At 40.1% G+C, this 26,324-nt stretch overlaps 1 protein-coding gene across 4 annotated transcripts in view; it reads right to left on the reverse strand.

Moving 5' to 3' along the window:
* The window catches only part of GAB1 (GRB2 associated binding protein 1), a 113,354-nt gene extending 87,612 nt beyond the window's left edge, over nucleotides 1-25,742 (reverse strand). For all 4 annotated transcript variants that reach the window (XR_006735385.1, XM_045552204.1, XM_045552206.1 and 1 more), the window contains exon 1: nucleotides 25,513-25,742. Coding sequence is in view for 3 of the 4 variants with exons in the window: in XM_045552204.1 (XP_045408160.1) it covers nucleotides 25,513-25,584 (72 nt within the window). In the remaining variant the exon portion in view is untranslated. The remainder of the gene's footprint in view (nucleotides 1-25,512) is intronic.
* Nucleotides 25,743-26,324: the final 582 nt, after the last annotated feature.

The following is a 26,324-nucleotide window of genomic DNA, read 5'->3' on the forward strand; positions in this document are numbered from 1 at the left end:
CAGGAAGCTCAAAAAAAGGTTTATGTTTTGTTCCAGGGAGTTCTAAGTATATTTTATAAATACCTGCAAATTTTCATACATAAACATCCAGATTTCCCACATTCTGGCTCCCCAAAACTAGTTTTTGTTCATCAAGTATGTATGAAGATACATGGGTAAATGATTTTGAGAAAGAAACATACATCAGTGAAATATTTATACTTATCTGAAGAAACACTGTATTGTGTACATGTGTATATGTGTATGATGGTGGCAGTGGGGGGAATAACACACACTTGCTATAAAAAGTATGAAAACTACAGAAAAGCATTTAGAAAAAAACAAACAAAAATATTTGTAATCCCAGTACTCATATATATTATCCTTGTGGACTACTCAGAGACTTGACTTTGAAAGTTTATCATTCTATTCTTATGTCAATTACATGATATATGTAGCTCTACTCTTTTTATGATAAAAAGCTAGAATAGAAATAAGTAGTTTGTTCTTGAATTTTTCAATAAAGACAAATTTATAATTACTTTAAAACTATAAAGGTGGAGTTACTGCTATTGTTATTCATGAATGTCAATATGCTTTCCAAATCATTATCTAAAAATACATTTGATAACAGAACTATATATGACAAGAAAAATGGGCAAATGAATAGAGCAATTCAATCACAGAATTACTGAACTTCAGAGCTGGAAGTGACCTTGTGGGCTATATGAGTCCAATTCCGATTTAAGCGGAAACCTGACTGTGACCTTACCAGGATGGAGTCCCTGTTTTATTCACGTGTGAATCCTTCATTCAAAGCCCTACATGGGCCAGGCACTCTATAAATACATTTGAAATAAACTACCAATGTTTGTTGGATGAATGAAACTCATTTTAATGTAATGATTTATAATCTCAGAAGGAAAGACTGCTGGCTCTGGTCCTTCTCCAAAGAAACAGCTTATTGTTCATTTATGTATTAGTAATGAATAAAAGCTTGAACAGGAGAACATGTAATGGCAGTCCCCAACTAATGGAAAAGTTGTAATCCAAAAGTTTGTATGTAAGTAGATTCATGTGAACTCAATACATTTTCCCATAGAAAAAGTGTTGTGCGTTTATGGTTCACTTCTTTGGCCAGCCCACAAGTTTCCCTAAGGCATACCCTATAGTTCCAACAGACACTAACCACCACGGCAGTGGGAAAATGGGTTCCGCACCCCACTGCAGGAACCATCTTCCTGCTGCTGCCCAGGAGGCAGGGCCCTTCAAGATCAGAGCTTGGGGAATACACCCAAGTGTGAGAAATCAGACCAAGGTAAAGGTGTCAAGACAGATAGAGAAACAATGGTGTACCCCCTGGATTCCCCTTCTGCTTCTCACTAGTTCACCAAGCAAACATATTCTGAGTGTCTTCTATATGTCAGGCCCTGTGCCAGGCACTGGGGAGACACAGCAGACACCAACATAGACATGTTTTATCCTTCTGGAGCTTATAGGCTAATAGGGAAGGAAGACGCTGCAGAGTTAGAAAGAATGATGCAAGAGTAAATGGGGAGGGAGTAGGGGTGTGATAAGCAGAAAAGGAAAAGAATGGTAGAGGCATTAGGTATCATTTCTCCCTCCTTCTTCCTCCATCTGCATCCATTTCATCATTGGGGTGAGAAGAGATGAAGAACAGAAACAACCAAAAAGTCGGCACAGAGAGGGCTTTTATTTTCGTCTCCACCATTTCTACCCCTTTTTACAGATCTGGATGACAGCTGGCACAGGACAGAGATGACTAGCATTAACTTAGGGTCCGGGGAGCAGACAAGCAAACTCTGGGGCTGGAGAAGGGAAGAGAAAGGAATGAGAGAGAGGAAATCCCCATCACCCAGAACAAAGGAGAAGCAGTGCTGTGAGAAGGGCGCACAAGATGAGGCTGCACCACCCCGGACATCCAACCTCACATTTAACAGACATTAAAATCTGTTCCGACAGATGTCCAATTTGCCCCATAATTTTCTATAACCTAGTCAGGAATACCTTCATTCTTAATTGAAACTAAAATTTTAAATCTATGCTGTGTACTCTAAAGAAGTTATTTAAAGAGGGAGGAATTAAATAACAAACTATAAACAGCTAAATTTTAATCACTCATCCTTTCCAAAGCTTAATTACAATGATGATTTAAGGTAACATTAGGCTCTTTTGATTTGCAAAAAGACAAACAAGTAGCATAAGTGGTAGGGAGATTTCACAAGGCCGTAGGTGTAGGAGGGAAAGTGGCAGATGAGCTTCAGTGTGGGCAGATAGAAAATAACAGACGGAGAGGGAAGTAATCTAAGCCACTCATGAGGGATGGTGGCCTCCAAACAACAGATGTGACTCCAGGGTGAGGTGTGGGGAACGTTCTAGTCCATCTAGACTGCTCATTGCATAGGTGTGGCCCCAAAGACCACCAAAGCCACAAAGCAGCACCAAAAAGGGAAGTAAAAATGCAAATACAAGATGGTATGTGCCCACTAGTATGTGAACCTAAAAAAAGTAGTGCAGAGTTTCTATCACTGTACCTCATGGTACATTTACAAGGAAGGGAAAGGTTCAGAGACTACCATTTCAAACAACAAAAGGTCTCCATAACTTCCTGCTTGGTCAGTCCACTCCAAAGGACTTGTTTTCCACATTATCCTATTTTGATTTCTGGCTCCTGACCACACCCTCCTTCTTAAACTGCACTCTTTGGCTCCCCTGACAGGTCCCTATTCCGGTTCTCCTCCTACCAAGTAAAAACCACTCTGCAACTTGTGCTGGTACCTTTCTAGCGTTCACCTCTTCTCTTACTCGGCAAGTTCCTCCCGTACCACCTCGTCAGTACCCAGAGCACCCAGGGACTCTTTACCTTCTTCTGACTCCTGAGTCTGAAGCTCTGGCCTAGCTGGGTCTCGCAACTCAAGATAAACGATGAGTAATAAATGATTAAGGAAAACGATGCAGAAGGACCCTCCAAAATGTCTGGTTTAAATCAGGGAGGTTATCTGTGCCCTTTCACAAAATGTCTGTGAGGAGGAAAGCTGGTAGGCTAGCAAGAATGGAGGTTCTGAAGCAGACACACGTGCATCTGAAACTCAGCACTGCCATATACCAGCTGTGCGATTTTGGGAAGTTACTCTGACCGTCAGTTTAACTGTAAAAAATGGGGACAATAATGCCCACTTTGCAAGGTTGTTGTGTAGATTTGTGATAAAATTTAAAAGACAAAAAAACTATCCAACACATAACAGCTGTTCAACAACATAGTATCTGCTGTTGCTAGGTCTATGGATGCTGCTTTATGAGAATATTAAGAAATTATGAAATTTGTTATAACATTTTTTCTCATAACTATGATTAGCCGATGTGTTATTTTAATTACCATAGGAAGGGAGTTGTTGTCCTTACCTTTTATCCTTCCATGTCTGACTCCAATAAGTCACCTATAGTGGACTTTTATAACTCCTTTAAGGTTGCCCAGCATCTGAACTCCCCTTCCTATATTTGGAAAATTATTAACCTTAATACTACAAAAGCCAAAAACTCCAGATCATTGCTTCTCCACAACTCCTCCAAGCAGAGTTCAGGCATATGATTAGGTACACTGGCTCCACCAAATAAATCCAACCCAGATTTTGAATCTCAGGCGGTTATAAGAAATAAGAACTATATAGACACATTGGTTAGAAGCCGGGGCAGTGAATGCAGTTTCCAAAGGCAGCAGTGGTGGCATTCAGTGTCTAGTGTCACTGGTGCTAGCAATACAAGATACAAAGTCTATGATCATGGCCCAGAGGCAGTAGCAATATATTTCCTGGACCAGCTCAGCAGCACTGTTTCTGGTTGACAAGCTTCTAAGGTGGGTTCCCAGCTTTCTCAGAGAAACTCCTTTTCTGATTAAATGAACCAGAGATTTCTGTTGCTTGCAACTGAGAATCCTGGGTGATATGCCAGATCAGGTAACATTTTATTGCTTTTGGTCAAAGGCCATTGTAAGATTTACAGAGCAAACAAGTACAGTGAGATCTTCCCAGAAAGTCAGGGAGTCAGAGTAAGTTGCTGAGCAAGATGTTATTAGCATTTCTGAAATTATTTCTTAACAGGAATGATAGGATGAATATGTATATCACCATGCTATTTTAATAGCAGTAATCTAAAATATAATTTTTTACCTGTCATACTGAGAGATGCAGTACAGCACTGGTATTCCCCTAAAAAGCATCCAGGTACATTCTTGCATGTTTTAAAGGTTTCATATTACGTAAGAAATGCCTCCAAAAAACTTGAATTTTTACCTGCCTGCTTATCCTTTCCCAAAGAAATGGTATGACATTCCATTAAGCTGACTCAGTCAGTAGCATCACCTGTGTTAGCCCGATAGAGAAATCTTAAAAATATGCAACCCTGGAGAAAAGACCAGATAGGAATTGAAAAATGTAACTTTTAAAACTGGAAATAAGCATTCATTCTTTATCTCTATTTAGAACTGATATTTCTCCTAGAATAATATAACTTCAGTCACCTAAGATAATGCATTTGATTTACCCTAGTCACTGTAACTAAATTGTACAGAAGTCCATATTAAATTTTTCTTTTACCACTGTACTTAAAAAAAATATTTTCAGTAAGTCCCAAATTGCTGTAGAAGTCACATGGAAAAAAAAAAAAAATTTGGCCCATGAAAAAAAAATTCTTTTTAACAGTAAACAGCAAGATTCTGAGAAAAATCAACTCACAAGAATACTTTTTTTAGCATGATGGTAAGGGTTTGGGAAAAAGAAACTTACAGGAAAAAGAGTTTGTGTTGCCAGTTATTCATTCACTTTTTTTTGCTATTTTTGCAATATCCAAGTAGAATTCGTTATCCTAAACCTAATTTTATTTCCATTTTGTCCTTTAAAGGTTTCAATCTTCTAATTATAAAATCTAACAGTTAACCACTGAAAAAATGGTAATTCCTAAGTATAGGAGTTGTTTTTTTTTTTTAACTTTTAGTTCAAAAATTAAAAGTTAGAGGCCAGGCATAGTGGCTCACATCTGGGCAGCTGAGGTGGGAGGATTGCCTGAGCTCAGGAGTTTAAGACCTGAGCAAGAGCGAGACCCTGTCTCTACTAAAAATAGAAAAAAATAAATTAGCCCTACATGGTGGTGAGAGCCTGTAGTCACCGCTACTCAGGAGGCTGAGGCAGGAAGATCCCTTGAGCCCAGGAGTTTGAGGTTGCAGTGCACTATGCTGATACCACTACACTCTAGCTGGGGCAACAGAGCGAGACTCTGCCTCCAAAAAAAAAAAAAAACGTAGAATAGAAAAAAGTATTTTTGCTCTCAAACAATTAAAGCAAATTTAAAACAGAATTTAAAAAAAAACAAACCAGAATCAGAAGAACGTAAACTGTTTGAAAAATTTCCCAGTTCCTCAATTCTGATTTTTTAAATTGATGTATATATATGGGATTATTCTCTCCCTCGTTATTTCAGAATAGGACACAGAGTGGTGAACCTATTTATACAAAGGAAGATTCTGTCTTTAAGCCAGGATTCATATGAAGTTAGATCACTTGTACAAGGCCATAGAGTTTTATGCAACATTTGTAAAAGAGCCATTTCCTCTTCTACTCTCTAAAATCATCATAAACCAAAGTTACTAAAAAATGAAGCAGGCTGCAACTTGCCTGACCTACAGAAATGAGAACCTCTTTTAGGATGTTTAGAACTTTAGAGTGACTCATGAAAAAAAGTAGGCTGCTATTAAATTGAGATCTCCTAAATTAAGGTTCCCCAGTCTCTCCGTGGAGCCCTGAGATTGGAGCAAGAGAGAGTGAGAGCATGCACAGTGTATATAACAAGATGGGGAAGGTCAACAGCATCATTTTAGGTTTAACAAACACTTTTGGCACAGGGAGCCCCTGCGAATCTCAGAGAGGCCTGGTATGGAGGGAAGAGGTACTCCAGGAATAACTTCCACATCTACCATTAGATCTCAATCTCTGGTCGGCCTGATGATAAATGAATACGCGAAGGACATACTCAACACTAACGTGGGCACACAGCCCTACAGAGGGCTGACTTAGAGCACACCCACAGAGGACAAGGCACACCTTTCATAAAGTTACATGCTCAAGGGTAGTACATACTTTGGGAAACCCAATATAAATGGGGAAACACAGTGTCAGGCAGCCATTAGAAACGGTTATTACAAAGCACATGGAAATGTTCTCTCGTTATCCACCAAGATAGGAGGAGAACAGGACTCCTCTGGGCTTCACAGTTTTCGCACAGTGCATAGAAATAGATGCAAAGCAAACGGTTCTATGGGTTTTGTTGGCTGGTGTTGCCTATGTACAAAACTCGCTAATGGACACAATTAACATCTACTTTTAGTATCAGACATTTTCAGTATCATTCATGGCATGCTGGATGTCATCTGGATGAGGGAGTGGTCACTGAACCAGGCGTTACTATAGTTTCACGTTTATTTCCTGTTACTCTGAGAAAACAGAAATAGCCCCAAAGGAGGCCAACCCTGGAACACCTGACAGCTGGGGCCTTCTAATGTCACTCCTTAAGTACTGTTTAACTGCTAATAACACTTAAAATGTTATCACACATTTACTTAACTCTGCAGTTTGTAACAAACCTACCAAACGGGACAAGCCAGTCTGGATTATACAATATGTAAATAAGCCAGGGAGCTAGGGACAAGTTGGAACAACGGCTAAGTGAGTTAAACCTTACTATACCTGAAGGCAGCCTCTTCATTCGCTTTTTTCCTCGTAGTGCTTTATAACTAAAATATGGAGAATAGAATAACCAATAAAAAAGTTGTATGTATCCTCACAAATTCCAACGAGTAAATCACCAAAATTAAGAGACACACAAGTCAATATTTAAATTTCATTTAGTTTAAAAAAAAATTGGTGTATCTACTGAATAACTCCTATTTGGGCCTGAAAATATTAACACATTCTAAAGAGATTATCAGTAATTAGTATCTTCTTCCCCCTCAGACACATGCCACCAGCTTAAATGTGGGCCAAGAGCCAGAACTCAAGTTTCACTAGTGTTGTTTTATGACTTGAATAAATTGTTTTAGTTTCATACATGTACTTGTTGGAAAAATACATTTTATATCCACCGACTCCAGACATGTTTAAGTAGTAAATAGTGAGCTACTAACATTCCATAAGTATTCTTATAATACAACAAATTGACATAGTAGAGAAGCTCCACAAATGAAATACTTAACATTTTATAACAAAAAAGGAAAACATTCAAATGATAATTAAAAGTATTCATTCACTCACATTGCTTCATGAAGATTACAATCACCTACAAATTTTTCTTTTAAACAGGCTGTTATAAATCCACAGTAAAAAAAAAAAAGCTATGAAAAATCAAAGCTGTGTTATACAATTAGTTAAGAGTAGATGGTGGTCGTGTAAATGTAAGAATCACACATAATCTTGGCAAACTTACAAGTAAATCACTGAAGTTCAACAAAAAAGAACTGAAATTTAATAACTTCAATCTGGAAATTTAAAAGCATACATACACCCAACGGCCAAATTAAATATAAATATGTACACTCATTAAAATATCTTTTAAAGATTTAGACCTTGGTTTACTGTACCACAGATCTTCCCTAGGTTCTCAGTTTTCAAAAGTTTTTTTAAAAATTGGTAATTTATATGAATATACATGTTTCTCAGTATAGCTGTACCTTCATTCCCTTCCACTAAAGATTTATAAAACATATTAAAAAATAGCATTGCTCAAATTTTTTCTTTCCTGTTTTTGATATTTCATATTTATGATTTAAAAATAATAAGTCCTAAGAACCATTTTCAAAGAGATAAAGGGGAGAAAAAGCCCTCAAAAAGGGAGGGGGAATCCTCTCCTGGCAGTCCTATTACATGCACATTTAATGTATTATTTCAAAATCTTTTATAGGAGGGGTGAGGGTTGGTATCACCTGTCTGTATCTTTCCACTCTGAAGGGTAAGCATGAGGCAAGGCTGCAAACTGGCCCAGACTGTGGAAACTACCACCTTGTGGTGAGCACCCACGGCTTCTGCAGATTCTAGATTCAAACGCCACCTCATTACATTGTCATCTCTACCCACCCCACACCACAATAGGTAAGCAGGAAAAAAAAAATCAAGGTGAATGAATCACTTTTGAAAAAGCTCTCTGGTGATTCTGACCTCCCTCTCCCTCAAAATGAGAACCAGAGAACTAAACATATGCTGTCCCATCTACTCACCCTTAAAACTCTGTATATCACAATATCTGAGAGCCCCTGCTTTCAAATGACTCCTCCCTTGACTAGCTTTAGAGCCCAAAGTTGTGGTTTCGGCCCACAGGTATCAATGACAAGTCAAAAAAGTATTTCTGGACAGATACAGATCCCAGACCATAAAACCGGAACCTTGTAAAGACAATTTCTCTACTATATGGGGTTGAACCAGGCTGGCATCTTTGTGATCTGAGCATCCACTAGGTAGGAGTTTACTCTACAGCAGGCACCCTAGTTTATCCTGTCTGTCCTGTTCCAACCATTTGTGTTCACACAATAAGCTTGCAGGAGAAGTTCTCCAACTAGACTCCCAGAAAGAGCTTCAGGACCAAGTCTCCAAAAACAAAAAGCAGGCTGAACAGGAACTCAAACTCATTTAGCATAGATTACCAAAAGGTTATTTGTGAGATATGTCCAAAAGTACCTATTTTAAAAATATATAAAAAGTGGTAGAAAGATAAGATCCAAAATTTCTGCAGACTTTTTTTTTTTAAACAAGGTGTAGTTCTGTTGGGAGGGTAAGGGAAATATTCTAAATAATATCTTCTAAAATCTTTCCCTTCCAAGAAGAAAAAGTAAAAAGTTTACAGGTTCAAATCTCCACACTCCTTTCAGAAATCCCCACTGCTAGTTTAGCAGGCCTCCAAATAGCCTAGCTTAGCTGGTAAATATTCAAATACAGTTATTCAAAATATGTTAACGAGGCTAACGTGGTGCTTGCATCACAGAACTCCACCCTCCCTTTCTTTGTGTAAACTGAACCTGTGCAGGTTAAAACAGGCGTGCCAAACACTTGATAAGTGACATTACTGACTGCTGGCTGAGCAACTGCCAATTTAAAATAAGCATGTAAGGAGAAGGGCTTTACTCAAATGTATGTTGTACTTAAAAATGGACTCAGATTTTCATTTTGATGTTCAAGTCACTCCCACCCCCATATTCCTCTATCAGTGTAAAAACATAAGCATTAACAATTGACATTCTTTAAGCATCATGTTCAAAGTACCTTAAATATTCCAAGGTACTTTACAAGTACTCTTTTTAAAAGAATTTCCCAGTGAAATATTTTTCATTCTACAAATGAAGAAATGGAAGTAGTGGTTACACACTGCATAGACAGTGGTAACTGGAATCAAAAGCTGAACTCAGTTATTCTGTCAGTTAATATCTCTTTAGCACAATATGGAGTATTTCTTTTGTGGACGTAATGAAATCACAAAGCAACTAGTTGCTCACAGTTGGTTTGTGCATATTCCTAAAATTTCGTTATTTCCCCCCAAAAATCAGACTATCTTAACATTTTCATTTATTTGTCTTTCTCCCTGCTTCCCCCCTCACAAAAGGCATTAACTTGTTTCTTCAATCCACACAGACATTCCATTCATAGTCTGAATTTCAGAACTTGGGCCATGCAGCTTCATTTTCAGCAGAACAGAAAGCAATGGTTCCAAAAAAATCTCAACACCTCCCAGTCCCTAAATTAGTGCCCCAATCACCAGACCTTATGTAGGAAATCAGGATCCAGTATCTTAAATTTAAAAAATTAACAGGGGATTGGAAGGAAGGTATAAATGAGATTACACACTTATCCATGGTGACTCATTCTCATATGCTCAAGATTAAACAGAGCACTGACTCTAGGATCAGAGAGAATTTTTCCTTAGGGGAAGAAAGGGGTGTGGCATTTCCAAATGTGCACTAAAGTAGGATCATCTGTGTGGATCAGGTGAGCAAATCCCACATAATTAACTTCCTATTACTGTGAAGGAGCAAACACAGGTGAGGCGCATGCCTTCCTGAAAGGTGTTTGTGTAAAGCCCCTTCTGATGTTTCCAATACTGCAGAGGTTGAATAGGGGAGCAAGAGAGTCTGGGCTGGCACAATGATGAGAACATACTTGATGCTACTGAACTGTACACTTAAAAAGAGTTAAAATGGTCAATTTTATGCTATGTAGGGTTTTTTTTTTTTTTTTTACCACAGTTGAAAATAAAAATAAAGAAGAGAAAAAGAGAGAGACATTGGGATGAACTGCTCTGTGGGATAGCTAAAATGTTCTTGAAATACTGTGCAAGGGTTTGAATTTTAGAAAGTACAGCAACCCACTGAAGATGGAGGTGGATGTGGCAGCTTGGGAACAGCTTTGGGCTGGGCATGAGGAAGCTGTGTCCTAGTCTTACCTCTGCATGCTGGAACCAACTGGCCTTGGACTCAGGGTATTTCCTAGGCCTAAATTCTCTAGGGCCTCATTTTTCTCATTAAGAATAGACAGTAGTAAAATTTTTTCTCCTTTCATTACTTTAAGAAAAATTGGCCTTTATCTTCCTTGAGCCATTGTCTCCTTTAAGAGTTTCAATAAATATCTCAAAGTTAAGAAAATTTATTCTGCTTTGGAAATATATGGTTTAGAAACAACAGATCCTGTTTGAAAACAGACACAAATATTTTCAAGGCTAGAACTTACTTGAAAGATGAAAACTATTTCAATATCCATGTTCCAATTTCCTTTGGTGAAAGTATAGGTTTCTCAACATATAACTAATTTTTCCAACTTGGGGAAAAAAACATATTGGCTAAAAAATTCAGTATACATAAAACCTACAATAAGAGAGTATCTTTCAGTTGTTTAAGAATCACTGGCAAAAGTAGGTAGATATTAAAGATTTAAATATGTGTGAGTATTAAAAATTATAGCCTAAAACAATGAAATAATGGAAGTACCAATATACCATGAATTTTAAATCAATCTATGCATTTTCTATTCAAATATAACACAATATTATAAGGCTAATTATGTACATTACAGTTCAATGGTAAATCTTATACACTAAATTATTAAAGAAACATTTCCTTTTAGTAACTTGGGCAAAGGGCAATAAATCAGCTCACCTAATATTTTATAACCCTTTTTGCTATGTTAAACCCAAAACTGAAAATTGTAAGCTGAAATACTCTCCCTGAAAATTTATGATTTTTTAATTGCACTTAGATGACTATTTAATGCTATGCATCTCCCTAACAACATTTATACTTGTTTTCAGAAACTATAAATAGTCACTGGAACCACCTATCACTATGTTAAACAACATATGGGTTAGAATAAATTACAGGAAAAAAAAATCTGAAAGAATAATTAAGAATATTAAGAGGCTCATAAAAAAAAGAGACCTACCAAGTGAATGGTTTAAAAAACACAGGAAAGCAAGTAATAAGGTCACCTTAAATGAAGACAGCAAGTCCTGAGCCCAGCCTTCAACTCTCAGGGCAAGGTAGAAGTCACAGGAATCTAGCCTTCCTCGGTTGCCACAGTAAATAGTAGAAGCTGGTTCTGGGTCTCCACCAGCATATAGCAACCACCCTTCTATTTGCTCCTCCTATTCAGGAACAAAGTGATCTGCTAACCAAACTTACTTGGGCTCTACTGCAATGAGAGGGTGTGGTAGACACTTCATATAATAACAATAATGATCCTCAACACTTACAAAGCAGATATGAAGATTCTGTAAGATCTTGTGGGCAGATGGGCATGATATCTAAGAGGCTGCAGTATTCCTGAGTAAATGGATGGAGAAGGAAGAGACCCTGAAGGATTAGCAATTAGGCTAATTAGTTAATATGGTACTACTATAGGGGCACAAAGTTCTAAAGTACAATGTGGGTTTCTAGCACAAGTATGTGGAAAAATGAACACTTTGATGCAGAGACAGTTAGAAAAAGAAAAGATTAATGATTTAACAAAAGCTGGTGATACTCATCCTTTTATAATTAAACTTTCAAAATTCTTTTTCTTTCTTTCTTTCTTTCTTTCTTTTTTTTTTTTTTGGTCAAGATCTCTCTCCAAGGTCTGGATGGAATTACAAAGTTTCCCTAAAGAAACAGTAAAAAAAATAAAATAAAAAAGGATAGCTGTCTAGAAGCAGAGTTCAGTAGCTAGGTGGACATAAAATACTGTATTCGTCTAGCAGGATTAGGTAACCATTCCCACCTGGTCCACCTCTTGACCAATTTTCTAAAATAGAGTCTATCTGTCTCTCTTGCTCTTTCTCTAATGTGGACTTAAAAAATCAAATTTAGGTTAAAACAAATAGATTAGAATATATAAATTAAACACACACACACACACACTGAGTTGAAAAACATGAGAATTTAACTTCTTTAGTCAAGGAGATCCACTTTAGTGCCCTTTAACAAATCAACCACATGCAACTAACCAAAATTTAGGGCAAACCAGACATGTTATTAAAAAGACAATGGGAAAGAATATTTGAAATTTGAAATACTCCAGGAAATCTGGACTATACTTTAATAACATGCTTTCAGATCCAATAACTAGAATTACCAGAACTTCTGCTGAAAAGCTAATCCTCCATCATGTCATCTTTCCCCTTCATCTTTAAGCCATTCATAAACTCTTGATTCAGTAATGCACATTCTTTTTAAAATCAATATCTACCTAATACCTTCCTTGATTTAATAAAGTCTTTTGAGGTTCTCAGTGATGGTTAGGTACTGTCTCATATTCTAACCTTTTTAAAAATTCGCTTTCACTTTTGTCATCCTCTAAGTATGTCCCTTTTGGGGGACAGTTTGATCTCTATCACTGCCAGAAAAAGCTGAACACATACCTTTTTAAGCGTCACAGCATACTGCCCTCATCCCACACTGAAGCTTGAAGACCATTACCCCAAACCCTTGATTCTTCCCAACCAAAGGACTCTACCAAGCTATAAATTAGTATCCTCAGATCCTCAGAGAGGAGGTAACATGGTGGCAGTTCTCTCTTTACCTTCCTTTTCAAATACAGATGGAGGAGGCAAGAACGCTTGGAGAGTGGAACATGAACTGAATGTGAGACATCAGCATAAATGCAGACTTGTCAGCCCTGCTCTGTGGCTACTGTCTATTACAGTAGCCAGACCTGCAAGAGGACTTGATTACATGTAATTTATAAAAAGTAAACAAGCTGGGCAGCTTGTGAACAATCAATGGGGATACTCCAGCCAAGAGGTAATAAAATGCATGAATAAATGACTCAGCATCCCCCCTACCACCAACCAGACAATTGGTTGTACTAGGAGAGCAAAAGCAAAATCATTTTGGTAATGATTTAAAGGACAACAGATTGTTGGAGAGAGATTTTGCTTATCACATAAACCCTTCACAACCTCTAGCGTTCAAAAGCTCAGCCATCTCAATGACTGTTTTTCTCACATTACTGAAGTAAGAAAAGTAAATGTTTGGTTCCAGTAATACAAAACAATCCTGCACCTGAATTATGGCTTTCACTGAAAATAAAGGGAAATAAACTAACCAAATAATACAGATGTAAGAACTAAGCTTTATAAAATCGTCTACATGGGTGTTTCTCAACTTCAGCATATTGATATTTTGGGCCCGATAATTCTGTGCAACACAGGACATTTAGTAGCATTCCTGCTTCTACCCACTAGACCCCAGAAGCACTCCTTCTTCCAGTTGTGGCGACCAAAAATGTCTCCGAAGTCCAGACACTGTCAACTGTCCCCTGGAAGGGGCAAAATTACCTCTCCATCCCCACTAAAAAAACATTGCTTTACATAGAAATGAGCATATTAATAAAACAGTGCACAGAACATATTTTTGACATCATAAAAATCTCAGGATGTTTTTACCTATAGATATGTGTGTATATGTATGTATATTTAGGGGCATACATTAAATACATTTTAGGTATACCATCCTATTTTTCTGTAATTTTTTCCATTACTAGGGATTAAAATATAACATCTTAGTATTAGCGAGCTATCTAAGCCATTACAAAAGTGCCACATAACAAAATAACTCCTCACTTTTCCTAGTCCCAATCAATCAATTGACATATGCTGTCTCCAAAATATTTGTTTATTTAACAGAGCCAACATATCCATCAGACATAGAAGGTACAGTGCCTGGAGCCCATGATACTTTTAGGAACAAAAGTATTTTAATATTCATTTCTTTTAAAATCAGAATAAAAATGGATATAATCATAATTAATATACAACAAATGCAGCTTAGAAAATACTCATCTTTATACTGACACAGTTGCAATGTTTTTAATAGAGGAAGAGGGGCCCATGAAGACAAAAGTACCTGAAGCTCACAAAAGTTGCAATGTGGCCCCACCATAAAAGGGGAAATAGGCAATTAAACAGGCAAATATAATCAAGTGTGACAGGCACTATGCTATGGGAACAACAGAGCCTCACAGGAGGACAAAACAGATGCCCCAAGCACACTGTGACTGTGTGCACCTGTGACAGTGATAGTGGCATTCAGGGAAGGCTCTCAGAGGGAGGAGAATAAACAGAAGTTAGCCTGGTTGTGGAGAGAAGGGAGGGCGGGCGAAGAATTCCTGGAGGAAGTGGACAGCACGTGCAAAGGTCCAGAAAGAAGGACTGCAGAGCCAATCTGGACTATGAAAGTTCAGGATAGCTGAAGTGGAGAGACTGAGTGGAGAAGGTAGCAACAAATACTCCTGGATGGGTGTGCTGGTGTCATGTCACAAAGAGCCTTGCAGGCCGAGGGAAGAGGTTGAGGCATTCGTAAGGGCAAAGAAACGCTGCAGAACAGCTTCATATTATGGAATGGCATTCGTTATCAGATTGGTGTTTCAAAAGGTCAGTCTGGCTGCCTTGATGAAGACAGTTTGGAGGAGCCCAAGACTGGAGGCAAAGAGACCAACTGGATATTGCAGCAATCCAGAAGAAAGGCAAAAGTAGCTCAGGCAACAGAGGGGCTAGTAAGTCAAGATATTTGGAAGGTGAACTGGCAGGGTTTGGTCATTGGGTGTGGAGAATGAGGGAGAGAGGAGAATCAAAGAAAACCCGGCTTAAGCCACTGGGCAAGGGAACACCAAGCAGACCAGGCTTAGGGAGAGGATGATGAGACCTGCTGTGAGCACGCTGACTTTGAGCTGCTGTGGGGTATCTAAGCAGTTATGGATTAGATCCATAGATCTGGAATGAGAAATGGACTGAGACATAGTGTCTGAATTATAAGCAAATGATTCAGGGGCATTTAACTGGGTGTTGAGAGCCATAGATGGGCTTTAAGGGTCAGAAACATTCCAGATTTTAATGATGTCTATGTGTGACTTTGTAAGAATTCTTATGAAAACTGAGAGCCCAGAGCTGTAATCAAATTTTTAAAGGAGTTTAGGACCTCACTGGATAAAGAACCACTAATGAAGACGGAAGAAAAGAGAGACTAACCAGGGCTAGTACTGAAACCCTTAGAAACTTCAACATTTAAGGAAACCAAAGCCTGAGGTCAGGAAGGCACAGGAAAGAACGTGTTTTAAGAAGAGGGATTTGTCATCTCCATCAACGTCCTCAAGAGTTCTATGAAAAATCAGAACTAAAATATGTCCACTAAGATTTGACAACAACAAGGTCATTGGGGGAACTTTGTAGGGACTGTTTAGGTAAGGGTGGTAGAGAAAGGACCCAGGCTGTGTCCCATTATGAAATGAACGGCAGGGGAGTAAGAGGGAGAGGCAAGTGTATACAACCAACTCAAGAGTCTGGCTGGGAATGGGAGAAACAGAAATCCCATCTCCCTCCAGCCCCATCTTTGAAAATTGAATTCATTTTTAAGGTCCTGGTGAAATGTCTCTTGCCACCTTCAGTAAGCCTTCAGATCCCTGAATTAACCTCTCTCTGCTGAATTCTTCTAAAGCTCTGTCTCACACATCACCAGTCATAACATAACTTGTAGGGCTGAGTGCACACTATGTCCCCTAGTAGCACATAAACTCGCAAAGGTGAACACAGTGTTTTCTTTTGCATTCTTTACAGTGTCTTGTACCGGGCAGGTGTTCGCTCAGTGACTGAAAGACTTTGACCTGGGAGGTGAGAGACCAGCCCTGACAGAACAGCTGGTTATGTTGTATGACTTCAGACAAATCAATTAGTCTCCCTGAGGCTAGTTTTCGTTCCCTGTAAAATGAGGATGTGCTCTTGACCAGTGGAGAAGGAGATATATGTAATTGGAAAAAGATATTCAAGAGAGCTATTGTTTTTATAATGCAAATCAAAGAAAGTAAGATTGTATGAAAAGCCAAAGGACACACAAACAAAACATGAGAGAAAAAGAAAAGGCTGAGAAACATTGGACAAGATGATTTATAATTTTGGGCTCGAAATTCTACAATTATTTGGTCATGCTGTTCAAGAGACTATGCAAGGAACTATACTATAATTTCAGACAGAACAAATGGCATCTTTGTCCTCTGGAAATTAAATATCCTACTACAAACACCAAAGAATGATAAACGAAGCCATAATTTTCTTTGTAAACAGATCATGTGTCTACACCTTTTACTGTGTATACTGTAGATCATTATTAAAATCAACTAGAAAAATATGGTAGGCTTGCTTTTCCTGTCTGGAGCATTAAACTTTTATAAATTTGACCCTTAACTATGTGACTGCTTAAAGGAAGACGAAGAAAAAAGAATATTGTTAGTAGAACCAGTTTAATTTTATGCCTTTCCCTTTGGAGATAAAGGACCTATATACCCAGGGAAGATTACTCAGAAGGCTTTGGTTTTATGTAAACACCATCACTAGAAACAAATTATCTTCCCCAATATTCTGCATTCTTACTAGTTCAAGATTTCCTTTTACCTTTTCTCAACACTTCAAACATTTAAACCTGAAACTGCTAAGGAGAAACTATAAAGTCCAAATACTCCTATGTAACTTTGGGATCAATTATAACTTTGCCAGAGGGTAGGGGGTTCAAATAATACCTCCCTAACTGAATGAGGTAATTACTCCTCAGCAAGCTCTACACAACACCATTGGAATTCAAAACACTGAAGGTAGCATTTTACCAAGTGTTTCTTTTCCAGAACTGAAAGATTAAAGCACTTCTCTCTGGATAATCAAGGGGTCATCCCTCCAACCAGAAGCACTTTAATCTTGGCTACTACAACTCTGGCCAAGGCACTGATGGGAACGTGTTATGGATTGAAGCTGAGAAAGCACACCAGGCCCTTAATTCTTTAATCAGGTAGTCATCTTAGGGAGGAGTTCTGCTAGTCAGAAAGTGGCTTAGCTAACCACATTTCCCAACACAGTAGTAACTAAAAACTGCATTTCAGGAGAGAAAAACAATCTACATGCCAGGTGGAACATTATTATTCCTATTCTTGATTACCATATACCTGTGATACAAATTAATGCCCCCTTTTTAGAGAAAAGGTGAAAGAATATGTGTGTAAAAATTTTGACACAAGTACTTTGTGATGTTGGTGTCTAGGCTTATATTACAGAGAAAAAGTAGAGACCAATAGGAAAAGAGTGAGAGGATAGAGAACTATGGGACAAAGTGTGCTTTTACCTTTCTTGCACTTAGAAAAGTCAGCAAATAAAATTTTATAGCGACTGGTTAACTGATGCATTCAATAAAACAATAAAAACTACAACAAAAACAGGATGAGTTCTCCTGATCTACTTACTGTCCAGCATTTTCATTTCACAAAAACAAGCCTCTTAACTAAAATCACATTTACCTGTTTATTTCACATATAAATACATGTAGGCAAGAGTGATAAACATTTAATTCAACCAAGCAATATGAAAGCAAGTTACAAAACCCTGGTGTTATTTGACATTTTTCCGCCTCTTCAGACCAAAGAATGGCCTCCTCTCACCTTTTTCTTGAAATGTAAAATAGAATTTTGATTGTTTTTTCCCCCAGTGCAGTGGTCTTAAAGAATGTATAAAGCTGTTTTTTAAGAAAATTTAAACTACATGAGTCAAAGCAAAAGAAAATAAATAAAAAAGGAAAGGAAAAACAATGAACAGGATAGTTAAAGCAAAGTTTAGTATTTTTCTTCCTTAAGAAAAAAAAAAGACCTAAGATTTTTACATTGAAAAGAAATGTTTGAACTCTCTGTATATTTTCAATTCATGGGACAATGTAGTCATTTGTTTTTTTCCTTTTAGGACATTGTTTTTTGAATACATAACTTAGAGAATTACCTAGGTCAAGTATGAATTCAAAATAAAAAGCTGAGAGAAAAAAACCACCTCCATAAAAACTGTTGGTAAATTTGGCATTCTTTTGAATATTTAAAGATAAAACTCACTTTAGAAATATGATAAACATTTCTGAAACACACACAAAGGTAAGGAAAGAACAATTATATAGTATTAAAAATTTAGGATAACTCACATCACTCTTTCTAGAAGCTCTATTCCTTTACAACTTACATCTTCATGTGCAGTTGGCATATCATAGCTCTGCTAAAACAACCACATGGAAAATTTTTCTTCTAGATAATACTGTAGGACAGGGCTTGGCAGCTACAAGTTGTAATCAGAATGCTCCAAGAGCTAATGTAACAGAGATAACAACCAAACATGCATTACACTGCACAGCCTCCACTCTTTTTATAAAGCAGGCTAAGAGAGAGTCAAAAGCACTTGGGGTGAAAAACACTTAGGTTACACTGTACTTTATATGCATTCAGCAATGAGAACTCTATTCAACTAGAGAGAATTTTGTTTCTATGAATAAATGAAGTATAAAAGATTTGGACTGGGTGTGGTGGCTCACACTTGTAATCCCAACACTTTGGGGAGGGCTAAGGCAGGAGGCTCACTGGAGGCCAGGAGTTAGAAACCAGCCTGGACAACATAGCGAGACCCTGTCTCTATAATAAACTAAAAAATTTTTTAAACTAAAAAAAAAGAATGTTAAAACATAAACGGTTCTTTTTTGCCAGTTAGGGCATTCCTGTATTACTTAAGGTGCTCACACATATAAGCCAAAAACGGTCAAAAACTTCTAGTTCCTAAAAATGAGTTTTCCCAGCAATTCTACAGGCCAACATTGCCATCTATCATTAAGGCTCCCAAAGCCATCCCATTGGCAACTAAAGTGGCTACTTATTTAATAAATGTGAAAAACCACAGTACAATGGGTCAGTTTTCCCCAGAAGTAATATAAAGAAAAGAATGCTAATTTTATTTGTACTCTAGCCCAAGAGGCTTGAATAAAGAGACTTGTGACTTGATAAGTTTTCTGTACTTAGTTGACAGACATACTGAGATAAAAGGGGTGACAGAAAGACTGTGACTTCAGTCCAAGTTCAAATGGCAAATTCAGATGGAGCTCTAGCTTGGTGGAAATGAGCCACCCTGTTAATGTGAGGAATGTGAAATGGGAGAAAGCCCTCCATCAACAGTCAGAAGGGGTTTAATGTGATCCAATGGTGATATTCTCTTCCCCCCAACGGGAGCTGGCACTCACACAGCTGGGCTAAGATGGCTTCCAAAGTCCAAAATAAGACGCTAGCCCAAGGCGGCCGTGGCCCTCCTGCTGAACTCAGAAGCAAATGAATCAAAGGCTCTTTTATTCTTCCTCCTACCAGAACATGCTCCCTCTCTGTTGTAAACTAACTGCTTGCCAGAATGAATTATTTAGCTCAAAACAGACATAAAGAAATCTTAAATAACACATGTCCCTTAGAATTTTAATAAGTTCAGGTGACCAAACAGGTTGTTTTGTCTGTTTGCTTCTAGTTTGATGCAGAAAATTCACTTGCGCTCAGGCGCCCATCAGGAGCATTAGGTCATAGCAGAAACAAAAACTTCTCAAACCAGAATTTACAGTTGGCGGCCAAACTCCATGCATGAAACTGAGGTGTTCTGAAGCAGTTCTTTTCACCAGGATGTCTAAACGCCACACAAAGTCCTTGTTCTTCCTTTAAAACCAGCCTTCCCTTATGATTTTGCTATTGCTGCTAGCAGTACCTCGGTTCTTCCAAGAACAGAGCTTGAAATTCATTTGTGAAGTCTCCCCTGGCAGCCCCCTACCCTCTGCTCTCAGTCTTAGGCAATTGGCCCTCATTTGGCAATTATCCATACACGGCCTTACAACATTACAGCTTGTCTTCAAAAAGAGATCAGAAACTCCTTTAAGGGCAGGGAGTGGGCCTTTCCCTCCATCGCATTTCACATGTGGCATATTACAAAAGCTCCTGAAATACCTGTTTATTATTATTCAGTCACCAGACACTTGTTGAGCTTGTACTCTGGCCGGGTGCTGCTCTGGGAGCCAGAGACACAGCACCCAGCACGGGGACACAGGCGCTCGGTGTGCCTGCCTTCTGTTAACAGGAACACCACCAGAGGGTCCCCAGAGAATGCTGCTTAAGCAGCTCCTAATATAGTCACCAAACTATTTAAGATGAACAATTAACTAAGATTTATTTCCTCAAAAGGAAGCCTACTGAGAAGCTCCCCATCTACCCCTTCCCTCCCAAAAAAAACAATGTCTGAGAAGAGGAATGCTACATCTACTGCCCTTCCCTCTCCCATTTCACAGAAAAGGGCACTGAGGATCAAGATAGTGTGGGTGGGTAGTGGCAAAGCTTGAGGTTCCTCCCAGGGCAGCACAATCTACCCACTAAAACCATCAGTGGCTACATCTAATCACTTTTTAGAACAAAACCCTTCAAAAGCAAAGTAGTAGTCTACCTCCTAGGGGGTCCCTTTTGTCACTCTCTGTAAGAAAATGAGGAGTGCTGGCACTTAATGTATGTTTGGAATCTATTACCTCTTAAACTTTCTCAATCTGCAAATTATCAAGACCTTATCAACATATTTTATGTTGACTCTAAGACATGGAATTTTACTTATTCCTTACATACTTCTTAAGCAGAGTTATTATGGCAAAATACACTGAAATAACCAATCAGCTGCCAAGCAGATCATCCAAGTATAACTCTTGCCATATTATTGTTCAAAGATATTCTTTTAACAAAAAAATTTTTTAAAGAAACCAGAATTCTAAAACTACCCTCCAAACTGCAATACCTTCCCAATGGTAATTTTCAATCCCAAACAGCAATAATCAGATTTAGAGGTTCTGCAAGTTTAACACGGCGAGTTCTGTACTTATCATTAAGCTCAGGCACAACAAATAAATTAACTATCATTAACTATCATAAAGGCTTAATGTAATTGCTAGGTGATCTTTGTTAACAGAAACAACATTCCTGCCATACTTGAAGAGGTAAAAAGAAAACATTAGGAATTTGAACCGACTGTTTACTAATATGAGGACAGCAAGAAAAAAATTTTCTTCAACAGAATAATTATGTTCATTCAGTCACTGTAAGCAAAAGCTACAGAATGCATTGATTGCTAGTGGTAATTGCCATAAAAAGCTAGGAAGAGCTTCCAGACATCACAGTCCTCTTTGTTGTAGTGACACTGCTGAGCGGGGACTTCATGCTTAGTACAGGTCCTTGTCCTTGAACCAAGGAGATGCTGATACTCTGCCCGCCCACGCCCCCCTCCTCCATGTCAGATGTCAGGTGCCCACCCGGGAGGAGAGACTATTTCTGTTTCTAGGCCCACTTCCAGAACCAGGAGTGTGTTCTCGAAGTCCAGACAAGAACTGCCCTGTTAATTGACAGCTGCAGAGCAGACAGAGCCCAAGCTGGGTACAGATTACCCACCCAAGGACTGGCTGAGGCCTTGCTCCCTGGCTGGCTGTTGGCTAACAGGACACCTTGCTCTGGCCTCAGAAGCAGGTTCTCCTGCTGAGATTGCACACCTGCCCAGTGCTGACAGCCGGCCCATGGAGGAGCCCAAACTTGATGTTTGGCTTGAGGCAGGCCATAGGGAAGCTCCTCCTGCAGAGCTATGGTGGTAGCCAGCTGGCTTGAAGCAATCCTTTGTTTACAGACTTACATTTTATTTCAGCTCAAATTTCAAGTTCTGATGAAAATTCCACCATTATTTCTTTAAATAATTCTTTAAAAATCTGAGCACCACTCTTGAGCACATACTACCAAGAGTTTACTTGTTTTCTGTAACCCTAGTAACAGTGATCTGTATGTGATTCTACTCCAGGTCCTTACCAAAGTAAAAAAGCAGCTGTTTAATATATAACACAGGACAAAAAAAACAGCAACACTGCAGTAGCAAAACTGAAGAGAAACATAAAAATTTTTACCTCCATTTTAAGCAGTGTTTAAAAACTTTACAGAGAATGAACCACATACAAGAGTCCTTACCCTTCTGCAAATCTAAAAAGAATTTTAAAAAGTAGAAAAGGCTGGGAATCTACTCACTACCCTAGTCATTCTCTCACTTTTTAAAAATTTTATGGCACTTTCACTGTCTTTAGGAAATTCAAGAAAGGCTTCCATACCAGATAAACACACTAGTGTATAAAGAAAACAATGCTGCTTGTGTTGACTATGAAATAGCAAACATAAAATGGAGTTGCAAATGGAATTCACTGGGGGCCATAATTTGAAATGGCCTTAAAGATAAAACTAAAACACTTTTTTGCCACTTAAAAGCTGTTAAGAATCATCTTAATCAGTGTTTGGGCTACCCTATAAATATTATAAACAGCAAGACAACTGTCAAATTCCCACGGGCCAAATATTTCCCAATAGAATCACAATGCTCCAAACTCCCTGAAGTCTCATTTAGTAATTATAGTACCCAGCATCCAAAATATCTTTTCACAGCAAATCTATTCATTAAAAAATCATTATCCAGCAACATTTTGCCTATTGGGTGGCCAACAATCTTTCCTTTCATCCAGAAAATAAAGATTCCACATGAAAAGAAAACAAGCATAGGAAACGCATTTATACATGTCTAGATCATCGATGGTCAAAGCTGCTTTAGCAAAAACTATCTAAAATGGATACCAAAGCCAAAAGGTCAATAATTTGGGGATGTCAAAATTTTCTGGGCAACCAACTCAACAGCTCAAATATAAGATAAGCCTCACTTAACTTATAACACTCCACGTCTTCCCACCAGCTCCCTTAATTCTGACAGCCACCCTGTCCACCGTCTTCCTGGGCCACCTCCGTCTACTTCACTAGTGTGTAAAGAAAACACTAGTGTTTTCTAGTAGAAAACACCAGGCAAGAAAAGCCCTGGCTTCCCCCAAGCTGTTAGGCATATGCTTCCCCCTGTGGAAACCAATTTAGGGAGCCCCTGTTTCACTTAAGCGTTCCCATGGCTTCAGTCTACATTGAGCTTGTTCCACAGAACAGCCATAAAATATCCATACCACTCAACTTGGGTACACAGTCATAAATCACTTTGCACTGTTGGCTGACTTTTTCACATATGTTTGTCTCATGGTCCCAAAGACTCAAAAAGCTACCTGAAGGCAAAGACCAGGACTTAATGTGTCTTTAGTGCATCTGATCCACAGCCCACCTCTTCCTTGTATTCTCAATTAATATTCAAATCATAGACTCATAGGTTATAATCTGAAGGGACCGTTAAAGATGATCTAGTCTGAGCTCCACATTTGCAATGAACTACATGAGAGTCATTAAACTTTTAGAGTCCAGTCAGGCAGGCAGATTTGGGTTCAAATCCTGCCTCTTACATGTTCGGGTTATGTAGCCTGTTTTCTCTTCTGTAAAACAGAGAGATCACCTACCTCAGAAAACAGTTGTAATGACCAAATGAGACTTTTTTTATTTTTATTTTTTTGTCCTTGTTAAGACATAATCTTTTTTTATTTTCTTCCTGGTTAATATTACATTAAATTCCAAGCCCCAGAGGCAGGACTTTTTTCCTATTGTATTTTCTAACCTTATAGTTGGTGCCTAATACAGTGCCTGGTGTCTTTTGAGTAAGCTATAAACTAACCATGTGAAAGAATGCATTAAACCTCTATTATCACTACATAGTTCCAAGTATTATTCCTTAGTTTCCCAAGAACATAATCACTTAGGTCTATGCATTTCCTAAACTGTACCTTCTCAAAACAAACATAACTTTCTCTCTACCCTCTTCTCTCTCTCTTGCTCCCATGCACCCAACCTTTTTAGAACTAAGAGCTGATAAAAACCACTTCCTTTCGTATTTTTGGAATAAAGTTAGCACCTGTACCGGGAGATTCAGGTAAACTGTGACAGATGGAGAGACAGGATTTAGAAAGATTCAACATGCCTGGAGAACTTTCTTATGATTTGTGGCATCGAGTCCTTCAATGAAATTACGTGCCTATAATAAATTCTGGCAGAAAGTAAATGATAAATTCACTGGTGAGTTGTCAGTGAAGTTAAATATTGTACTTCATTCTATTCTATGCAAGCAAACAGTGACTAACAGGATTAACCTGAGCTCTGATAAAGGCTGTAGAAACAGGTTCCATTAGCACAGATAGTAAATTTACACTTAAGAGGGCATACATTTTGCTTTGGGGAACTTATTTTACTAGAAAAAAAATTTGTTCCAGATACCAGAACAAAAGCGTCATTTCTTTCCTTTGCAGGGGGCAGCGACAAAAGAACCAATGGGGAATAGGAATAAAATCCCAGACTCTTGAAGAGGACACAGGTTTCCACTAAAGTAAGGTTGTCTCTTTCAAGGAATATTTTTCCTAACAGCTAAAACGGGTTAACGCATAATCAGCATCTTGTATCAATTACACAAATCCCATATAAGCCATTCTGGTGCCCTAGGAAAGGACCACAACAGAAATCCCTTCTGGCTTCGGCTATCCCCTCCTGCGGGGCATGACAGCATGTCCAGAGCGCCCAAACACCAGCCACCAGGCTCCCCCCAGCGCCCTCCTCTCGCAGCAAACCGCCACGGCTCTCGGGCCAAACTCCAATGTCCCTCAATTCAAAACCGCGAAAATGTGAACGCTGCTATGCAAACGGCAGGGCGCACGATAACTTTTCTTTCTTACCCTTCTGCGTGCATTTGAGATGCTCGTCTCTACGACCGATTCCTCAGGTCCACAGCCCGCTCCCCGCAACCCAGCTCGCGGGCCAGGGCACAGGGAGCGTGAACCAAAAGGCAGGGCTGGAGAGTCCTAAAACCTCAGCGGCGTTCCTCGTGCGGGAAACTCACTACACAGCGGCCCGCAATAAACAGATGCAGATATAGAGAAGGGAGAACACTACTCTTTCCATCGCACCCCACCCCTCCTAAAAGGAATAAGAAGAACATGCAGCGGGCGTTTAGCTGGGAACCGGGGCCGTCCTACGGGGCGACCAGGCCCGCGGAGCAGGCCATATGGAATCTGCAGGAAGAAAGTCAGTCGTCCGGGCGGGTCCCCAGCCTGCCGGGGAAGGGGCCGAGGGGAAAGAGCCCGGGACTAGTTGAAGAACTAGCTCCGCGCGACAGCCGCCCGGGAGGGGTGTGGACGCAAAAGGCCCGCGGAACGGCGGCCGGAGCTTTACTTACATAACGCTTCAACTTCTTCTCCGGGGGGGACTTGCGGAGCCAGCCCGAACACACCACTTCGCCGCCGCTCATGGTGCGCGCCTCTCGGGCTCCCGGCCGGGCGGCGGAGGGGCGGCGGGCGCGCTGCGGCGAGGACCTCGCTCCACGGGTCGTGCCCCCCAGGCCGACGGGGCGGGCAAGCTGCGCGGCGCGCTGACTCCGCGAGTTCGAGCCTCTCCTCCGCAGGTCCGCGGGCCTGAGGAGACGGCCGAGGGCGCGCCGGCCTCCCTTCTGGGCGCCCGCCTCGCCTGCAGGCGCGCGGCTCCGCCGGCCGCCTCGGCAGCGCTCGGACTCCGCGGGACTCTGCCCCGACGCGGAGCCGGAGCCTCGGTCCCTCGCGCTCCGCCCCCTGGGGACAGGCCCTCCCTCCCCGGTGCGCTTTCCGAAACAGACGCGGCGCTGCACACGCGCGCACACACACAATGCCCTCGCGCGGTGCCTATGCCCGCTCGCCCGCTCTCGGTGTCGGTGCGAATCCTCCCCTTCCCTCTCCCCGAGGGAGGGCGGGTCACTTCTCCGCGGCGCCCGAGAAGCGGAGAGGAAAGGGGGAGCCGCGAGGCTTCCCCGGGTGGCGGGCGCAGAGCAGGTCCCGGGCCGGGAGGGAGCCCTCGAGTCGGCGGCGAAGCGCGGGGCGTCGCTGGACGGCGGGCGCCGCGGAGGTCTCAGGTCTGGCCGGAGGGCGGGTCCGCTCTGGCGGCCGCCGCAGAGGGCGGGGAGCGCGGAGGAACGAGGCGCCGGGCGGCTCGGCTCCTGGGAGGGATCCCACTGTCCCG

Source organism: Lemur catta, chromosome 5, assembly GCF_020740605.2.
Source record: "Lemur catta isolate mLemCat1 chromosome 5, mLemCat1.pri, whole genome shotgun sequence".
Classification (NCBI taxonomy): domain Eukaryota; kingdom Metazoa; phylum Chordata; class Mammalia; order Primates; family Lemuridae; genus Lemur; species Lemur catta.